At 42.6% G+C, this 17,407-nt stretch overlaps 2 protein-coding genes across 3 annotated transcripts; one reads left to right on the top strand and one right to left on the bottom strand.

Annotated features, from left to right (window-relative positions):
- Window positions 1-79: 79 nt before the first annotated feature.
- On the bottom strand, window positions 80-3,865 carry LOC112215017 (ADP-sugar pyrophosphatase-like). Its single transcript, XM_042311488.1, has 10 exons — window positions 3,731-3,865; window positions 2,402-2,498; window positions 2,231-2,298; window positions 2,092-2,141; window positions 1,910-2,017; window positions 1,681-1,776; window positions 1,318-1,419; window positions 1,160-1,168; window positions 1,008-1,061; window positions 80-851 (listed from the first exon to the last, which is right to left on the bottom strand). Exons 2-10 carry the CDS (start codon window positions 2,450-2,452, stop codon window positions 742-744), a joined length of 648 nt encoding a protein of 215 aa, XP_042167422.1. The 5' UTR covers window positions 2,453-2,498; window positions 3,731-3,865; the 3' UTR covers window positions 80-741.
- A 156-nt stretch (window positions 3,866-4,021) lies between these two features.
- On the top strand, window positions 4,022-16,508 carry cdc123 (cell division cycle 123 homolog (S. cerevisiae)). Of its 2 annotated transcripts, XM_042311486.1 has the most exons (13): window positions 4,022-4,140; window positions 4,696-4,767; window positions 5,285-5,345; window positions 5,467-5,499; window positions 5,621-5,716; window positions 5,836-5,942; window positions 14,172-14,223; window positions 14,323-14,398; window positions 14,570-14,692; window positions 14,770-14,798; window positions 14,897-15,025; window positions 15,330-15,467; window positions 15,607-16,508. In XM_042311486.1, exons 1-13 carry the CDS (start codon window positions 4,067-4,069, stop codon window positions 15,661-15,663), a joined length of 1,047 nt encoding a protein of 348 aa, XP_042167420.1. In that variant the 5' UTR covers window positions 4,022-4,066; the 3' UTR covers window positions 15,664-16,508. The 2 variants fall into 2 exon arrangements, with proteins under 2 accessions (XP_042167420.1, XP_042167421.1); XM_042311487.1 differs by lacking the exons at window positions 15,330-15,467; window positions 15,607-16,508 and adding an exon at window positions 15,146-15,321.
- Window positions 16,509-17,407: the final 899 nt, after the last annotated feature.

The raw sequence follows: 17,407 nt of genomic DNA, 5'->3' as shown, positions 1-17,407 counted from the left end.
GCACAGCGCCACCCATTAGTCAGTAGGAGAATAGCAAAAGGCAAAAGAGACTGAAAATAAAAGTAGGTCTACATGTTGCTATAAGAATAACATGTTTATTGACATCAAGTTAATTCAATTACTGATAATTGCTAAATAAAATGTGAGGATCATCTGCATGTCAGCCTTATACCAGTAAGGAGACATCTACACCTATGCCTTGGTCTAACAGGGCATTGGTGTGAACTAATGGATGTAAACATAAATGCACAAAACTATTGCCGTTGCGAGTAACATCTTTCAAGGCATATTATTATAACAGTACCTTTTAAGTTATTTTACAGTGAAGCTTAGTCATTTGAGTTAGTGAAAGTTAGGAATGTTCCAGTATGTACTCATTTAGCAATTATATTCCTATCAGTGTAAGAATTTGTATTATCAGACAGCATGTAATATCACATTAATCACAAATATGGTATCTAATTAGGACTATCCCCACAGGTAAAGGTGCATAAAAGCGGTTGGTCTTGGATAATACAAGCTGTAGGGTAACACTCCATGAATCTCATTGACTGATCCCCAAGACAACAGCTTAAAGCCACAAAATGGCCACCCTGTTGACAGTTTCATCCCTGGCTTAGTCCATATTCGTAGTTTAACAGAGAGACGACAACAAACGAGTCGGCAACCTAATGCCCTCTCCCTCTATTCACATCCATCTAGTCTACTCTCTCCACTTTACTTTCTCTTCCCATCCTTCTCTCACTGTTTGAGCACTCGGAGTTCATTGGGTTTAAAGAAGGCCTGGGACATCCCCATGCCGTAGATGTAAACCTTAGAGTCCACCACAATCTTCTCCTTCTTCATCAGGTCTGTAGGAGGAGGGGGGTTATACAAATATGATCTCTTCAGGTAATCACTAGCAGAATATAATAACTGTAACAATATGCTTTTCTGTCTCAAATTGGATTCCATTATTACTTAACAATTGTGTTATTGTGAAGAAGAAACTTCAAATCGTTGCTCACCATCAATTTCCCTCTGGAATTCATCAAGAGGTAGAAGAAGAACTTCAACAAATTCTGGAAGTAAAAGAGAAGCCAGAATACGATTTAGTTCAATGTTATTCTAATAGTGGAAAAATAACTGAAAGTGTGATTATAAAGAAAATAATATTTACCTCCATCACCTGGAAACGAGTAAAAGAGGGAGGAAAGCAGAGAAATAAGTACACATTTAGGACAACATGTAAAATACATATCAGCTTGACAATACATTAAAAAAATTAAAAAATCATAACAGATTCATAACATTCCAAGAGCGTGACCCGTAACTTACCCAGTTGCTGTGTGGGGTTGGTGTTTTCAAGGTCATCTCCATTGATGTTAACCATGACGATCTGTGTGGTGCAGTTAGAGAGGCCAGGGTCCAAGCAGGTCACTGCGAGGTCAGGACAAGAGGGAGAGGAAGGGGGGGGAAGGAAGGGGGGGGGGTGAAGGGGAGTTCAAACTGGTAATCTGCTGTGTGTTACTGCCCCACTAGTCACTGACATCATACTGCACTCTCACATGCCCAATGGTAAAACTGGCCACTCAGAAGATCACAGGCATATTGAATGTCTCTTTGCTGATGGAACTGGTACATTGACATAATCTGCCCTGTGTTTTGAGAGTGTGTGTGTGTGTGTTCATAAGACCTTACCTGGGGTGACTCCTACCACCTCCCCCTTGTAACCAGTCTCCTCCTTCAACTCTCGCAGAGCAGCAATCTCTGCACTCTCACCCTCGTCAATCAGACCTGAGCAACAGCAAAAACACCCATAGACAGCAAACACGGATATCAGAACACAGCAGGCAAAATACAGCAATGACAGGCATACATACACTGTGTCTGAACAGAGTCTCGAGATGTGACCGTAAACCCATGTCACCTGCAGGGAACTCTAGGGTACAGCACCCTATTGGTGGACGGAACTGCTTCACCATGACAACGCAGTCTTTGTGGAGGGTCCTCTTCAGAAGGGCGATGATTCCCACACCTGGAATAAAACACAGGAACAAATGTCTATAATGTCACTGCTTATCCATCAGTATGAAATGTATGTACACACACCATCTGCTGCATTGGCCTGTCTGGTTGTCCTTTTCGTAGTCTCCCAAGTTCTATTGAAAGACAAAAAGGAATTGTAAAATGGAGAAGGGAAAAAAAGGTGTTTATCAAATCACTTATGGAACTCTGAGCTGTTCCATACCTTGTGTTTCCAACAGGGTCCACATAGGTGGTCTTCTCAAGTTTCAACCATTTCCCAGATGCAATGACCTGAAGAGAATACCGTTGAGTAATGTGATATTCCTAAACTTAGAGACTCTTGTGATAGGCATTTACACCACACAATGTGCACGTTATTGTATAAAATATCTACCTCCTCTTTTACAACGTTAGGTATGGTTGTCGATTTGGGAGGGCTGCTCATCTTTCCAGTACTGTTCTCAGGGAAATGGATGGAGGATTTTGTTTGTCTGCCCAAATCCAGAAATGTTTTTGATTACATGCATGAGTTGATAATTAATAGAGGTATATGCAATGCAGATAGTTATACATAAACTTCATGGCAATTGCCTGCAACAAATAATCCACCTGTGGAAATGGTTCCAATCATTTTTCCACCATTCATTTTTCCCCATAGGGGATTTTAGAACCCCTTCAAATAAGGGCTGGCATGACGTTTTGATCAACATGTATCTCTCTCATGGACAAGGTGACTTTTGTTAATATATTCGGCTTTATTTACTCTGATTCAAAAATGCTAGTTAACGTCAAAGTAGACATCTTGCAAGACTCCAAATCCCTTATATTGATAAACATCACCTTGTCTGAGAGAGATTTACACAGTTATCAAGACACAAAACACAACCGACCAGAAACACAGCCCTTATTTTAAATGTTTCTAAAATCCCTTACGGGAAAAATGAAATGGTAGAACAACTATTGGAACCATTTTCGTGTTTGACAGCTAGGTTTTATGGGTATTATGACTCATACTCTGTGGTACTCTATGATTCGGTTTGGCACCGACGTAATTGTGTATTGGCCATGACAATGAAAATTGTATATTCTGAATCAGGGGTGGATGGAGAACATTTACACCCTTTTTAATAGGTTAATTTTTCATTGTTCCCTTTTTTAAATTCGGATTTCAATTTAAAACGATTTTTTTTAGATTAAGAATATACCATGCTTGGTTAAATAGTTATTGACGAGAGAAGCTAATATCCCACATACAAAACGAACTTTACCTCAATGCTGAACTGAACCATTTAACTACCAGCTCACTAAAATGTCGGGTAAACAACGTTAGTTTTGAGAAACCGCACAGAAAACCGGTAGAGCAAGTTGATGTAATTGGATTCAACATTCTGTCTTGAAAAGAACATTCACACTATTTTGTAGGCATTAGTTTGAGGCTGTAACTTTGCAAACTAGTTAGCTATACCAAGTAAATGTCTATTACAGCCTGATTAATCAGACTACTAAATTAGCTAGCTACCAAGCTAATTTCTCCGCACCATTGTGAGGGAAGTTTCTGATGAACTTTAAACATTATTCACCATGGAGAGGAATTTAGTCCGCTAACTCATTCCTAGCAAAGTCCCACATGCTGTTATGTAAATATTCTTAAAACATATCAATATATATATTTTTAAAGCATAGCATAGCATACTTCTAAATTGGATACATGTGCAGTACTCACATGAAGATGAAGTGGTTTTAGCCACAAGTCACGTTAAAGAAGTGAAGACTCCCTGAGGGAAAAAATTAAAGCCCCCAACATTGATCACGCCTACGTGTGCAACGCAAAAATAATCTCCCTCTTCTGAAAAATATTATAATACATTAGAGACGGTCTACAACCATTCCAGATAACCTAACCTGAAATATAATTCAATTAAATATTGCTAATAATTAGAAGCCATTATAATTGTGTTGTTTTGGAAAGGTTTTAAACTACATGGAAACCAATGTCAATCGCCTTTTTCTTATGGGAACTATTTGTGGCTGGACTCACTTCCGGTAAATCATTTGCAGTATGAAGAAGGAGCAAGTTGTAAATTGTCAGTTTTCGGTCTGGTATCCGATATTTAAGAAGCATACTATCAAAAGGTGAACTCTTTAATTTGACCAGCACAGTCTCAGATATGTTGTTGATTTCGTCACTCTCAAAAAACACTGGTTGTGCTATAATTTGGGTAGCTAACGTATAGTTGTCTGTTTATAGCTAGCAAGCTGTGTTAGCCAATGTGTGTGTGTGTGTGTGTGTGTGTGTGTGTGTGTGTGTGTGTGTGTGTGTGTGTGTGTGTGTGTGTGTGTGTGTGTGTGTGTGTGTGTGTGTGTGTGTGTGTGTGTGTGTGTGTGTGTGTGAGAGAGAGAGAGAAATATATATTTATATATACCCGTGTTCGTCTGATATTTTAACACAGCCAAACTACTTTTATTAGCTAATTGTGAATTCTCACAAACCACACCTGTCCTTTACTGTTAAACATTTTAATCTGTTAGAAGTGCCAGGTGTAAATGCTTGTGTGATGATATTGTCATTGATATTACATCAGCTCAATCTCTACCTTAGAGACTGTTTGTTTTCTCTTATCTTTGGTCAATACTAGTCTGATAGTTTGTGTTGTGTAGGCCTTATGTTTGGTGTTATCTTTCTTTCAGTTTGATTCTCCCACTGCCTCAGAATGTAATAGATTATTTGCTGGACGATGGAACTCTAGTAGTTTCTGGAGGGTAAGCATAACTTTACTTACCCTTAAAGCACATACATCTAGTGTCCTGTATTCCCATACACGGTCACTTCTGGGCAATTCCACGGTAACATAATTACTCTTAGGCAATTTTTTAAAATTAAATTAAAATAAAAAAAACATTGATTTCAAAGTTTAACATACCATAAAACATTATGCACAATGACTACTTCGAACAATTTACACAGTAACAAAAAAAATATAACATAATTATATAATTATGGTAAAATATACCATAAAATATCCCTCAGTTTTATTATTTTGCCAAACTTGATCTGCACAGTTCTTCCTGTAAATTGGTTTTTGTATAAGTTTCTGTGGAAATTGTTGAAAGTAGTCCTTGTGCATGGAGTTCTATAGTTTTTTAAAACTTTGAAATCAATGGGGTTTTTTGGCATACATTTTAAAGTGAAAAATCTGACTCTCAGCGTATTCTGTTACTGTAATTCCGTTGGAATTGCCCTTGGAATACTCACTGATAAAATCTTGCCTCATTCCAGGGACAACAACAATCAGCAAAACCAGACCAACAACAGTGACTCAGAGGAGGAAGATGTTCAGGTAATTTTGCTCCAGACATAGAGGTGCACTCCATTTCGCTCTCTAGTAAAGTTGAGACTGAAAAGGCAGACTTTATGCTCAATTACTGATCGATTATATTTTCTTCTCTCAACAAAATTAGTGGTCAGATGATGAGACAACCACCACTGTAACAGTAAGTAATGTAGATAATGTTAAATATGATCAATCCATCGGCATATAAGTTTTGTCAAGTTTGTAATATGATATGCATACAATGAATAGGTGGAGATTTGTTGTGATGCTTTGTGTTCCAGGCTCCAGAGTTCCCAGAATTCAACTCTAAAGTGCTGGAGGCCATCAACACCCTAGGTGGGTGTGTCTTTCCCAAATTGAACTGGAGTGCACCGCGGGTGAGAAACACAACCCTCAACACACCATCAATATAAGGTTAAAATACTGTCCACAGTGTGTCTGTCTGAGTGGTGATTTTGAGTGAATAAGTGTGTGTGTGTTTCCTTCTCTCCTGCAGGATGCTAACTGGATTGCTCTGAACAGCTCCCTGCAGTGTCAGAGTCTGAGCGATATCTTCCTGCTCTTCAAGAGCTCTGACTTCATCACCCACGACCTCACACAGCCGTAAGAATCTCCTCCACGCACTCACATTCTCACTAGGGCTGTTGCGATGACCGTATTACCGCCACACCGACAGTCATGAGTCATGACTGCAGTCAAATTCTACGTGACCGCGAGTCACGGTAATCTCCTATTATGCACTCTGGACATACGTTGACAGTACCCAACTCACTTACGACCTTCAGCTCGCTAATGGCCTGGTACTAAGCAGTCTATTGTCCCTCCATCAGGTCCTAATGGTCTGGTACTCAGGGCTCTATTGTTCCTCCATCAGGTCCTAATGGCTTGGTACTCAGGGCTAAATTGTTCCTCCATCAGGTTCTAATGGCCTGGCACTCAGGCCTCTATTGTTCCTCCATTGGGTCCTAGTGGACAGGTACTTAGTGCCCTATTGTCCCTCCATCAGGTCCTAATGGTCTGGTACTCAACTCTCTATTGTTCCTCCATCAGGTTCTAATGGCCTGGTACTCAGGCCTCTATTGTTCCTCCATAAGGTTCTAATGGCCTGGTAGTTAGGGCTCTATTGTTCCTCCATAAGGTCCTAATGGCCTGGTACTCAGGGCTCTATTGTTCCTCCATAAGGTCCTAATGGCATGGTAGTTAGGGCTCTATTGTTCCTCTAACCACTCTGACATGAATGCAAATGCATTGGAAAATCACATCAAACATATTATGTTTTTAAAACTCACCTCACTGTGATGATCAATTTGGCGAAAGTTCAACAACAGGTTGAAACTGAGTGAAAAACATGGTTGTTGTGGATGTTGTTTCAAAACCAAATACAACAAAATGGACAGTGCATTCTAAGGTGATGATTAATTCGAAACACCCATACCCACATATTAGCCCAAGACCGGAAAAAGAAACCTGTTTTAAAATGATTGTGCCTTTTTACAATACATAGCCCACCACATATTAAGCCACGGTAAACAATTCAAATGTCTTTGGGACATAATTGGTCTAGACTATAAAATTAAACCAATTATAGTTATCCCTTTGAATGTGGACTGGATTATTATGACTACTGAATGGACTCGTTACCTTATGCTACGCTCCAAACTTTTAGTAAAGACATGATTAAATTTAGAAAAATTGTTTACATACTGTTTTACACACTTCATATGTGTATATACTGTATTCTAGTTAAGGCTCATCTTACAGTGTATTCAGAGCCCTTGACTTTTTCAACATTTTGTCAAGTTACAGCCTTATTCTAAAATTGATTAAATAAATACAAATACTCATCAATCTATACACAGTACCCCATAAGGATGAAGTGAACAGTTTTTTAGAAATTTTTGCAAATGTATTAAAAATAAAAACAGATATCATATTTACGTAAGTCACTCTGACAGATCTCCAGTGTTCCTCTGTGGAGATGGGAGAACCCTCCAGAAGGACAACCATGTCTCCAGCACTCCACCAATCAGGCCTTTATGGTAGGTTTAGACAGACGGAAGCCACTCCTCAGTAAAAGGCACATGACAGACCACTTGGAGTTTGCCAAAGAGCATCTAAATGACTCAGACCATGAGAAACAAGATTCTCTGGTCTGATGAAACCAAGACTGAACTCTTTGGCCTGAATGCCAAGCATCACGTCTGGAGGAAACCTGGCACCATCCCTATGGTGAAGCATGGTGGTGGCAGCATCATGCTGTGGGAATGTTTTTCAGAGACAGGGACTGGGAGACTAGTCAGGATCGACGGAAAGATGAATGGAGCAAAGTACAGAGAGATCCTTGAGGAAAACCTGCCCCCAGAGTGCTCAGGATCTCAGGTCTGGGGCGAAGGTTCACCTTCCAACAGGACAACGACCCTAAGCACACATCCAAGACAACACAGGAGTGGCTTTTGGACAAGTCTCTGAATGTCCTTGAGTGGACCAGCCAGAACCCAATCGAACATCTCTGGAGAGACCTGAAATTAGCTGTGCAGTGACGCTCCCCATCCAACCTGACAGAGCTTGAGAGGATCTACAGAGAAGAATGAGAGAACCTCTGCAAATACAGGTGTGCCAAGCTGGTAGCGTCATACCCAAGACGACTTGAGACTGTAATCGTTGCCAAAGGTGCTTCAACAAAGTACCGAGTAAGGGTCTGAATACTTATAAATGTGCTAATTCTGTTTTTGCTTTGTCATTATGTGGTATTGTGTGTAGATTGATGAGTGAAAAAAACCCAATACATTTTAAAATAAGCCTGTAACTTAACAAAATGTGGAAAAAGTCAAGGGGTCTGAATGTTTTCCAAATGCACTGTAAACAGACAATGAAAGCTCTTACAACATTCAATGATGACGTTTCTCTAAAACAGGCTATGTGCACCACCAAGTCAGAACAGTAGGCTAAGTAAATTATGAGGGGGAAAGGGACCAAATTGTTAGGGTGAGGCACATGGGCTACTAACAGCTTACTACACAACATACACTTATGTATACTGAAGCAAAGAAAGTAATACTTTCTCCCTAGCATATTACCTCATTTATGCAGCAGCAGCATATAAGACATTTTGGGACTCCCCTTGTTGTGCTGTGCTCACTTGAACAGGAAGGTGGCGGTCCTTCATGTGGGCAAATTTTGTCATCTCACTTTGTCATCAAACTCTGCATTTATGGTGCTTTCAAGACAACTGGGAACTCTGGGGGGTTGAATCATAACGTCAGTCATAACGTCCCGACTTGGAATTCCAAGTTGAATAATCATTCAACTTATTTTCCCCGTTTGAATTATTTTTTTCCCGACTTCCCAGTTATCTTGAACTCACTGACGTCTGAGATTTCCCAGTACCTATTTTCCAGTTGTTTTGAGCGCGCCAGAAATCATGCTGGATTGACAGTATGGCCAATGTATTCATCCTTTTGGTGTCCTTTTTAAGCATGGAAAAGACCTTTTAAACCCAGACTTGGACCATACACCCTCTCGACTGAATAGCTGGCTAATGATTGCTTTGCAACGCTTGCAGTTAGCCACTGAATCCTTCCAAACCACTCATTGTTGAATTTGCGATTTCGAACTTGCTGTGTTATGTTTATTTCTGATGCGCACCGATACGTTTTATCTTCTCTTCATATGACAGTAGATTGTCAGTAGATTGTTGACTTGATTCATGATGATGACTGCTTGTCTAGCTTGCTAACTAAGATTTTGAAAGTATGATGTTGACATGATCAGTCTAATCAAAGCTACAGTAGATATAACTTGATTTTATGTAATTTTATCTTTGGCCAATGACCTTGAGCCTTCTTGGATGGGTGCTTCTAATGTAAATCTATGGCAGCACCCAAGAGGCTTGAATTTTCGAGCTATCCCTCTAGATTTTCTGGTGACATAGTGTCCCGATGAGTGACAGAACACTGAGCCAATCACTGCGCAACAAGAGAACATTACTAACCCCTACGCTCTGTATTATCCCCTGGCTGCCCCTTCACCACAGAAAGCACTGAGCTAGGCTGAAACACCTGCATTTTGGAGCTGCCTTACTCAGGAAAGCAAAAAAGAGACCATGTTTGTATGTGGCTTTATTAACTCCATCATTTAAAAAAAACATTTTTTGCAACCTGATGTGACGCACATTAATGCCAAAATGATATGCAAAACAGTAAAAAAATATATATATATATCTCTGAATGACGGGTCACCACTGTTTACTGCATTGTTGGCGCTAGGAACATAAGCATTTCACTACATCCGTGATAACATATGCAAAATATGTGTACATGACCAATAAACTTTGATTTGATGAGTGAAAATATGATGATACTGGATGAGAGAACAGCATGTGCAGTCTGAGGCAAGCTTTTTTTGCTATTTTCTCACATCATCAATAGCCTAAAGTCGCATCATGGAGCCCATATATGTTTTGATTTCTAAGACATTTTAAGGTTTGTGTCATTCTTCTTCTGCACAAAAAGCTTATTTCTCTCAAATTGTGTGTACAAATGTGTTTACTTCCCTGTTAGTGAGCATTTTATTCTTTGTCAAGATAATCCATCCACCTGACAGGTGTGGCATGTCAAAAAGCTGATTAAACAGCATGATCAATACACAGGTGCACCTTGTGCTGGGGACAATAAAAGGCTGCTCTTAAATGTGCAGTTTTGTCACACAACACAATGCCACAGATGTCTCAAGTTTTGAGGGAGTATGAAATTGGCATGCTGCTTGCAGGAATGTTCATTTATCTACCATAAGCTGCCTCCAATGTCGTATTAGAGAATTTGGCAGTACGTCCAATCGGCTTCACGCCAGCCCAGGACCTCCACATCCTATGCCATCCCAGGCCCACCCATGGATGTGCCCCTGCCTGGTCATGTGAAATCCATAGATTAGGGCCTAATGAATTTATTTAAATCCTTATATGAACGGTAACTCAACAAAACCTTTGAAATTGTTGCGTGTTGCATTTGTATTTTTGTTAAGTATAGATGGGTTTTCTACCCACTGTGGGAAAACACTGCAGGCAGTGAGTCAGCCTTTCTGACAGCAGTTGGCTGGGAAGAGGTTTGGTGAGATTGCTTCTTCGTTGATTTACTGCTCCCGTTGGGGCGCTCTGATAATGGGCCCAGTTGGCAGACAGCTCTGGCATGGTGGAGAACTTAATACAGCACTGTTCAGCACTTGATTTGGTACTGAGCTTTCAAGCCCAATGAGGAGCATTTGTGCAAGTGTGGGTATGTGTGTGAAGATTACTCAAATCAAATCAAATTTTATTTGTCACATACACATGGTTAGCAGATGTTAATGCGAGTGTAGCGAAATGCTTGTGCTTCTAGTTCCGACAATGCAGTAATAACGAACAAGTAATCTAACTAACAATTCCAAAAAACTACTGTCTTATACACAGTGTAAGGGGATAAAGAATATGTACATAAGGATATATGAATGAGTGATGGTACAGAGCAGCATAGGCAAGATACAGTAGATGATATCGAGTACAGTATATACATATGAGATGAGTATGTAAACCAAGTGGCATAGTTAAAGTGGCTAGTGATACATGTATTACATAAGGATGCAGTCGATGATATAGAGTACAGTATCTACGTATGAATATGAGATGAATAATGTAGGGTAAGTAACATTATATAAGGTAGCATTGTTTAAAGTGGCTAGTGATATATTTACATCATTTCCCATCAATTCCCATTATTAAAGTGGCTGGAGTAGAGTCAGTGTCATTGACAGTGTGTTGGCAGTAGCCACTCAATGTTAGTGGTGGCTGTTTAACAGTCTGATGGCCTTGAGATAGAAGCTGTTTTTCAGTCTCTCGGTCCCAGCTTTGATGCACCTGTACTGACCTCGCCTTCTGGATGACAGCGGGGTGAACAGGCAGTGGCTCGGGTGGTTGATGTCCTTGATGATCTTTATGGCCTTCCTGTAGCATCGGGTGGTGTAGGTGTCCTGGAGGGCAGGTAGTTTGCCCCCGGTGATGCGTTGTGCAGACCTCACTACCCTCTGGAGAGCCTTACGGTTGAGGGCGGTGCAGTTGCCATACCAGGCGGTGATACAGCCCGCCAGGATGCTCTCGATTGTGCATCTGTAGAAGTTTGTGAGTGCTTTTGGTGACAAGCCAAATTTCTTCAGCCTCCTGAGGTTGAAGAGGCGCTGCTGCGCCTTCCTCACGATGCTGTCTGTGTGAGTGGACCAATTCAGTTTGTCTGTGATGTGTATGCCGAGGAACTTAAAACTTGCTACCCTCTCCACTACTGTTCCATCAATGTGGATGGGGGTGTTCCCTCTGCTGTTTCCTGAAGTCCACAATCATCTCCTTAGTTTTGTTGACGTTGAGTGTGAGGTTATTTTCCTGACACCACACTCCGAGGGCCCTCACCTCCTCCCTGTAGGCCGTCTCGTCGTTGTTGGTAATCAAGCCTACCACTGTTGTGTCGTCCGCAAACTTGATGATTGAGTTGGAGGCGTGCGTGGCCACGCAGTCGTGGGTGAACAGGGAGTACAGGAGAGGGCTCAGAACGCACCCTTGTGGGGCCCCAGTGTTGAGGATCAGCGGGGAGGAGATGTTGTTGCCTACCCTCACCACCTGGGGGCGGCCCGTCAGGAAGTCCAGTACCCAGTTGCACAGGCGGGGTCGAGACCCAGGGTCTCGAGCTTGATGACGAGCTTGGAGGGTACTATGGTGTTGAATGCCGAGCTGTAGTCGATGAACAGCATTCTCACATAGGTATTCCTCTTGTCCAGATGGGTTAGGGCAGTGTGCAGTGTGGTTGAGATTGCATCGTCTGTGGACCTATTTGGGCGGTAAGCAAATTGGAGTGGGTCTAGGGTGTCAGGTAGGGTGGAGGTGATATGGTCCTTGACTAGTCTCCCAAAGCACTTCATGATGACGGATGTGAGTGCTACGGGGCGGTAGTCGTTTAGCTCAGTTACCTTAGCTTTCTTGGGAACAGGAACAATGGTGGCCCTCTTGAAGCATGTGGGAACAGCAGACTGGTATAGGGATTGATTGAATATGTCCGTAAACACACCGGCCAGCTGGTCTGCGCATGCTCTGAGGGGATGCCGTCTGGGCCTGCAGCCTTGCGAGGGTTAACACGTTTAAATGTCTTACTCACTTCGGCTGCAGTGAAGGAGAGACCGCATGTTTTCGTTGCAGGCCGTGTCAGTGGCACTGTATTGTCCTCAAAGCGGGCAAAAAAGTTATTTAGTCTGCCTGGGAGCAAGACATCCTGGTCCGTGACTGGGCTGGGTTTCTTCCTGTAGTCCGTGATTGACTGTAGACCCTGCCACATGCCTCTTGTGTCTGAGCCGTTGAATTGAGATTCTACTTTGTCTCTGTACTGGCGCTTAGCTTGTTTGATAGCCTTGCGGAGGGAATAGCTGCACTGTTTGTATTCAGTCATGTTACCAGACACCTTGCCCTGATTAAAAGCAGTGGTTCGCGCCTTCAGTTTCACACGAATGCTGCCATCAATCCACGGTTTCTTGTTAGGGAATGTTTTAATTGTTGCTATGGGAACGACATCTTCAACGCACGTTCTAATGAACTCGCACACCGAATCAGCGTATTCGTCAATGTTGTTGTCTGACGCAATACGAAACATCTCCCAGTCCACGTGATGGAAGCAGTCTTGGAGTGTGGAGTCAGCTTGGTCGGACCAGCGTTGGACAGACCTCAGCGTGGGAGCTTCTTGTTTTAGTTTCTGTCTGTAGGCAGGGATCAACTAAATGGAGTCGTGGTCAGCTTTTCCGAAAGGGGGCGGGGCAGGGCCTTATATGCGTCGCGGAAGTTAGAGTAACAATGATCCAGGGTCTTTCCACCCCTGGTTGCGCAATCGATATGCTGATAAAATTTAGGGAGTCTTGTTTTCAGATTAGCCTTGTTAAAATCCCCAGCTACAATGACTGCAGCCTCCGGATAAATCGTTTCCAGTTTGCAGAGAGTTAAATAAAGTTCGTTCAGAGCCATCGATGTGTCTGCTTGGGGGGGGATATATACAGCTGTGATTATAATCGAAGAGAATTCTCTTGGTAGATAATGCGGTCTACATTTGATTGTGAGGAATTCTAAATCAGGTGAACAGAAGGATTTGAGTTCCTGTATGTTTCTTTCATCACACCATGTCACGTTGGCCATGAGGCATACGCCCCCGCCCCTCTTCTTACCAGAAAGATGTTTGTTTCTGTCGGCGCGATGCGTGGAGAAACCCGCTGGCTGCACCGCTTCGGATAGCGTCTCTCCAGTTAGCCATGTTTCCGTGAAGCATAGAACGTTGCAGTCTCTGATGTCCCTCTGGAATGCTACCCTTGCTCGGATTTCATCAACCTTGTTGTCAAGAGACTGGACATTGGCAAGAAGAATGCTAGGGAGTGGTGCACGGTGTGCCCGTCTCCGGAGTCTGACCAGAAGACCGCTTCGTTTCCCTCTTTTTCTGAGTCATTTTTTTGGGTCGCTGCATGTAATCCACTCCGTTGTCCTGGTTGTAAGGCAGAACACAGGATCCGCGTCGCGAAAAACATATTCTTGGTCGTACTGATGGTGAGTTGACGCTGATCTTATATTCAGTAGTTCTTCTCGGCTGTATGTAATGAAACCTAAGATGACCTGGGGTACTAGTGTAAGAAATAACACGTAAAAAAACTAAAAACTGCATAGTTTCCTAGGAACGCGAAGCGAGGCGGCCATCTCTGTCGGCGCCGGAATTTGTGTGAATGCAAGTGTGTGAGTTTAATGTGAGTCTAGAACCGAATGGTCACTGTAACAATCTCCCTCTACAGATTCCTTCACAGCAGTGACGAGGATTCTCCGAATCCAGCCATAAACTATGAGGTATAAAACACGCACACACCTGCTTACACTCCCTTTTCCACACACACACACATTTTTTTCACACTATTTAATAGTGTTGTGTTATACCCCTGAGTTCAGCTGGTCCTGAGGAAGTGGAGTGAGCTGCTACCTGGTGGGGAGTTCAGGTGTTTCATAAAAGAGAACAAGCTGATTGGTAAGTACTGTATGAAGAGGTTAACACACCATTCACCTTTACTCTCACCCTCCCTCAGCGATATTCAGCGAGCCTGTGTTCACTTGCACTGTTCCCAAGATAGTGTGGCAAGCGTTAGGGCTGTTGTGTGGACTGAAGATCTGTTCTGAGAGCTGTGTGTGTGTTCTTTAGGTATCTCCCAGAGAGACTATACCCAATACTACCACCACATCTCTAAGCAGGAAGCCCAGATCTGCCACTCCATCCAGGAGTTCTTCAGCCAACACGTCCAGTATCATTTCCTAGATGAGGACTGTGAGTGGGATTCGGTGTGGTGTGATAATTAGAATATATTGTAATAAGAGTAATGCAGTATGTTTTCTGTTTTACAGTTGTGTTGGATGTCTACATAGATAGCTGGGTAAGTCTTGTCATTTATATTACCAGACATTATTTCCTGCCTCTGTTTGGTTGTAGCCCACGAGTATGTGCATCTTTGACGCTGTGTGTCTTCGACAGGGGAAGGTGTGGCTGATCGATCTCAACCCCTTTGGTGAGGTAACCGATTCGCTGCTGTTCACATGGGAGGAGCTTACCTCTGGGAACAGCCTGTCAGCCAATCAAGAGCAGGGTGACACAGCCCAGCAGGTCAGTGACACAGGCTGTGGCTTTGTTGTACATATGCATGTGTATGTTTGTTCATATGTGCAAGTTTTTCTGTGCTTATTATCCCGTTAACACCAGTTTGTGGTACGTCTGTATCTGTAGGAAGGCCCTGTGTTAACACCAGTTTGTGGTACGTCTGTATCTGTAGGAAGGCCCTGTGTTAACACCAGTTTGTGGTACGTCTGTATCTGTAGGAAGGCCCTGTGTTAACACCAGTTTGTGGTACGTCTGTATCTGTAGGAAGGCCCTGTGTTAACACCAGTTTGTGGTACGTCTGTATCTGTAGGAAGGCCCTGTGTTCCGCTACACCACCAGTGATGTGACGGTGCAGCCCAGTCCCTGTCTGAGCTACCGGATCCCTAGGGACTTTGTGGACCTCTCCACCGGCGAGGACGCATACAAGCTCATCGACTTCCTCAAACTGGTGAGAATGACGGCAGTGGTGGTTCACACAGTTTAAGATCATCTTAAAACAACCCTTTAGCAATCTCCACGACCGTCTTACAATTTCATTTTCCGACATCAGTTTTTATAATCTCACTCTTTCCCTCATTTCGCTGCAGAAGAAACGCCAGCAAGAGGACTCTGAGGAAGAGGTGGATGAAGAGGTACGACAGTGACAGCCCCTGAGGAGCAGCTTCTCTGTACGGGGACTGTTCCCTCTGACTGTTAGCCTAGCATAACAGTAACCCTAAAACTGTTAGGTTAGCGGTTAGCACAGAGACTACTAGACGCATGGAGATTTATCCTTACTAGCTCTTGAATCTTCTGATGGAATCCATACACTTTTGGTCATCACCTTAGACTTATCCAGAATGCTGCAGATAGAAATGTATTGAATAGAACAAACACAACAAACCATAATGAGGTTGAAAAGTATACCTGCAACACTGAAAAAGTCCCGTTAAATCTCATGGTTGTGTGTATTTAAGAGGGGAGTTCAAAGCAGTGCTCCTGTTCTATTGGCCCGGTGTGTCTACTGTAAATATAAATACTGTAACTTGACGTTGTGTAAAGGTAAGGGGGAGTCTGTTACAGGAGTCTGTGTATAGGAATAAAGAATGCTCAACTTTTATAATACAGCGCTGGGGAAGAGGCGAGTCTTAGTTTGTGTGTATAGCAGGTACATCATGGGATTGCAATTTCTGAGGGAGATAACCAAAGGGTCAGAGTTTTTTTTAACTTAATCCACTGCACTTTCTCTCTTCACACACACCAAATACACATTTTTCCATGTGCTTTCTGATGGTTTCGTTAAACATCTGTATGTAATAGCAATACAATTTTTTACTCAAGAAGTCTCTGTGCAACTCTTTCAAACATTCCAGTTCCTTACTCACTCTTTCTGGTCATTATAATTCTGTCTGTTAGTGTAGAATTAATTTTGTTTCTTATCATTGGTTTATTTTCTATGTGCTGGCAAAGAAAGGTGTTCTGATTGGGTAATAAATTTCTGGTGTGTGCCCATTGTTTCCCATTGTCTGTTTTTGGGTAGACTAAAATAGAAGGCATACTACTTTCACAGGTAGATTATACAATTTCTCTACAGTGAATGTGGTAAAAAAGTGGAATGGAATTTGGCGCCAATGACTAGACTGGCTAGTTGGGAAACAGAGTAGTGCATTTTTATTAAGGTCCACTTGGGGGAGCTGTTTACCTATAATGAGAACCATCAGAGATGGTGAGCTGTCCTGGGCTGAGACAGATGTCTGGGATAACAACGCCACGATTCGCGTGAAACGTATTTACATTAGGACGAATGCCTGGATGTTCTGTTTTGTCTTGAATAGTTATCACTAGTGTAGCCTAGTGAGTAAAATGCGATAGCAATGCATTGTTGGGATACGATATTGCTGGTTTACCAATAGATCCTAGCCTGTATACAGATGCAGTGCATTGTTCAGAGAGCTGCAGTGTTGTATTAGCTGAGCCTGGAGGCAGGGGCTTGTGTTTTCAGCACACTGCCCATGGGGTGGGGTGGGGGGTGCAAAAATATGTCAATGATGCCACACCCATCTAAGGAAAGGTGGGTGCCAGACTGCTGATAGAAAGAGACTACACATTTATCATCCTCCTACCCCCCTTTTCAATTCTCCTCGCTCTCTTCTCTTCAGTTTGCCAAGATGAACATAAATCCAAGCCTACATCTCAGCCTGGGTTGACTAATCATCCTTCTGTGAGGGAGGGGAGGCAGATATGTGCAAAGTCTAACTTGAGAGACTTGCTGAATCAGAACTGGAGATCAAGGGAGGGAGAAAGGGGGAGGTAGGGTAAGTGGAGAATAGATTTTCTTGAGCTGAGAGGGACCTGCAGTAGTTTGCAGCTGGAATACTCATGAGCGTCTAGAGCACACGCGCAGACACC

Source organism: Oncorhynchus tshawytscha, linkage group LG33, assembly GCF_018296145.1.
Source record: "Oncorhynchus tshawytscha isolate Ot180627B linkage group LG33, Otsh_v2.0, whole genome shotgun sequence".
NCBI lineage: Eukaryota > Metazoa > Chordata > Actinopteri > Salmoniformes > Salmonidae > Oncorhynchus > Oncorhynchus tshawytscha.
Note: the sequence above shows the minus strand (reverse complement) of the source record. Positions and strands in the feature narration are given on the sequence as shown.